General features: G+C 47.3%; 1 protein-coding gene across 1 annotated transcript; it reads right to left on the bottom strand.

Moving 5' to 3' along the window:
- On the bottom strand, positions 1-1,091 carry LOC101098401 (olfactory receptor 4D11-like). The gene has a single exon (XM_003993473.2). It carries the CDS (start codon positions 954-956, stop codon positions 21-23), a length of 936 nt encoding a protein of 311 aa, XP_003993522.1. The 5' UTR covers positions 957-1,091; the 3' UTR covers positions 1-20.
- Between the last annotated feature and the right edge of the window lie 831 nt (positions 1,092-1,922).

Raw genomic sequence — 1,922 nt, 5'->3', positions numbered from 1 at the left:
ATCAACAATCTATAATGAGGTTATCCCCTTTCAGAAAACATAAGTCTTCCCTTCAATCTCTTCATGGCTGACTTCATCTCCTGGTTCCTGAGGGTGTAGATCATGGGGTTCAGGACCGGGATGATGACCGTGAAGGTGATGGAGACAGCTCTGTCCATGGGAAGGGCGGTGAAGGGCCGGGCGTAGACATAGATGCAGGGCACAAAGTGCAGGGTCACCACAGTGATGTGGGCGGTGCAGGTGGAGATGGCTTTCCTCCTTCCCTCCCCAGCGTGAGATCTCAGCATCATCAAGATGACTGTGTAGGACACAAGGAGAAGAACAAACCACAAAGTAGTGACTAGACCATTGTTGGAAATCATTAAGACCTCAAGAGCAAAGGTGTTGGTGCAGGCGAGTTTGAGGACCTGGGGGACGTCACAGTAGAAGCCATCAACAACATTGGGTCCACAGAAAGGGAGGGGCAGCAACAGGGAAATCTGCACGATGGAGTGGACAAAGCCCCCCACCCAGGAGGCCACGATGAGGGCAGTGCATCGCCCCCTGCTCATGATGGTCACGTAGTGCAGGGGCTTGGAGATGGCCATGTAGCGGTCGAAGGCCATGACAGAGAGAGAAAAAATGTCTGCCCCCCCGAGGAGGTGGAAGAAGAAGATCTGAGTGATGCAACCATTGAAGGAGATGGTCTTCGTCCTTGACAGGAGGTCTACGAGGACCTTGGGAGCGGTGATGGAGGAGAAGCAGATGTCCAAGACGGAGAGATTGCGGAGCAGGAAGTACATGGGCGTGTGAAGGCGGGACTCGTAGGTCACAGTGACCATGATGGCAACATTTGCTAACACAGTTGTTACATAAACTACAGATAAAAAGAAAAATAAGAGCAAGCTCAGCTCTTGAGACTGGGTAAGTCCACAAAAAATAAATTCAGACACCTTGGTATAATTTCTCAGGGCCATTGGATATTTCTTCCTCCCTGTACAGCTTTGAAAGAGAGAATAATATTACTGAGGCATTGAAATCAAGCAAAGTTTGGGGCGCCTGGGTGGCTTAGTTGGTTAAGCATTGGATTCTGTGTCTCCCTCTCTCTCTGCCCCTCCCCCTCTTGTTCTCTCTCTCTCTCTCTCTCTCTCTCTCTCTCTCTCAAAAATAAATAAACATTTAAAACAAAAAGAAAAAAGGGGCATCTGGATGTTTCAGTTGGTTAAGCATAGGATTCTGTCTCCCTTTCTCTCTGCCCCTTCCCCTCTTGTGCTCTCTCTCTCTCTCAAAAGTAAATAAACATTAAAAAAAAAAAAAAAAAAAAAAGGAAAGAGGGCGCCTGGATGGCTCAGTCAGTTAAGCATGCGACATCGGCTCAGGTCAGGATCTCACAGTTCCTGGGTTCGAGCACCGCGTTGGGCTCTGTGTTGACAGCTCAGAGCCTGGATCCGGTTTCAGATTCTGGGTCTCCCTCCCTCTCTGCCCCACCCCCCTCACGCTCTATCTCTGTCTCTTAAAAATAAATCAACATAAAAAAAAATCAAGCAAAGGTTTATCTCATTTGTGGAAACTTTGTAATACAGCTTGAAGTGTGGGATTGTGAGGACTCCTGCTTTGGTTTTCTTTTTCAAGATTGCTCACGCTCTTGTTTTTAATCATATTATCTTATTCTTCATGAACTTGTTGTGTCACCTGGGGAAGTCACTCACTTCTCCTTGCTTCAGCTCCCTCATTAGTCTAAAATGTGGTGTGGGCTGGATCATTCGTTTCTCTACTGTACTCGTTGGGGCCTTTGACATCTGTTAAAATCCACCCCTAGAGGTTGCTGAGGAAGAGAACTGAGGAAGGCTTCATGGAAGGTGCTCCATGAACCGGAGCATCTCTGATTTTATTCTCATTGCACTTTGTTTCCTTAAGAGCCATTGGAATAAACCAACACTCAT

This window comes from Felis catus, chromosome D1 (genome assembly GCF_018350175.1).
Source record: "Felis catus isolate Fca126 chromosome D1, F.catus_Fca126_mat1.0, whole genome shotgun sequence".
Classification (NCBI taxonomy): Eukaryota; Metazoa; Chordata; class Mammalia; order Carnivora; family Felidae; genus Felis; species Felis catus.
The sequence above is the reverse complement of the archived record's forward strand: the minus strand, read 5'-3'. Positions and strand labels throughout refer to the sequence as shown.

Coding starts and splice junctions, on each gene's coding strand:
- LOC101098401 (XM_003993473.2), bottom strand. CDS start 956: ATGGCCCTGAGAAATTATACCAAGGTGTCTGAATTTATTTTTTGTGGA.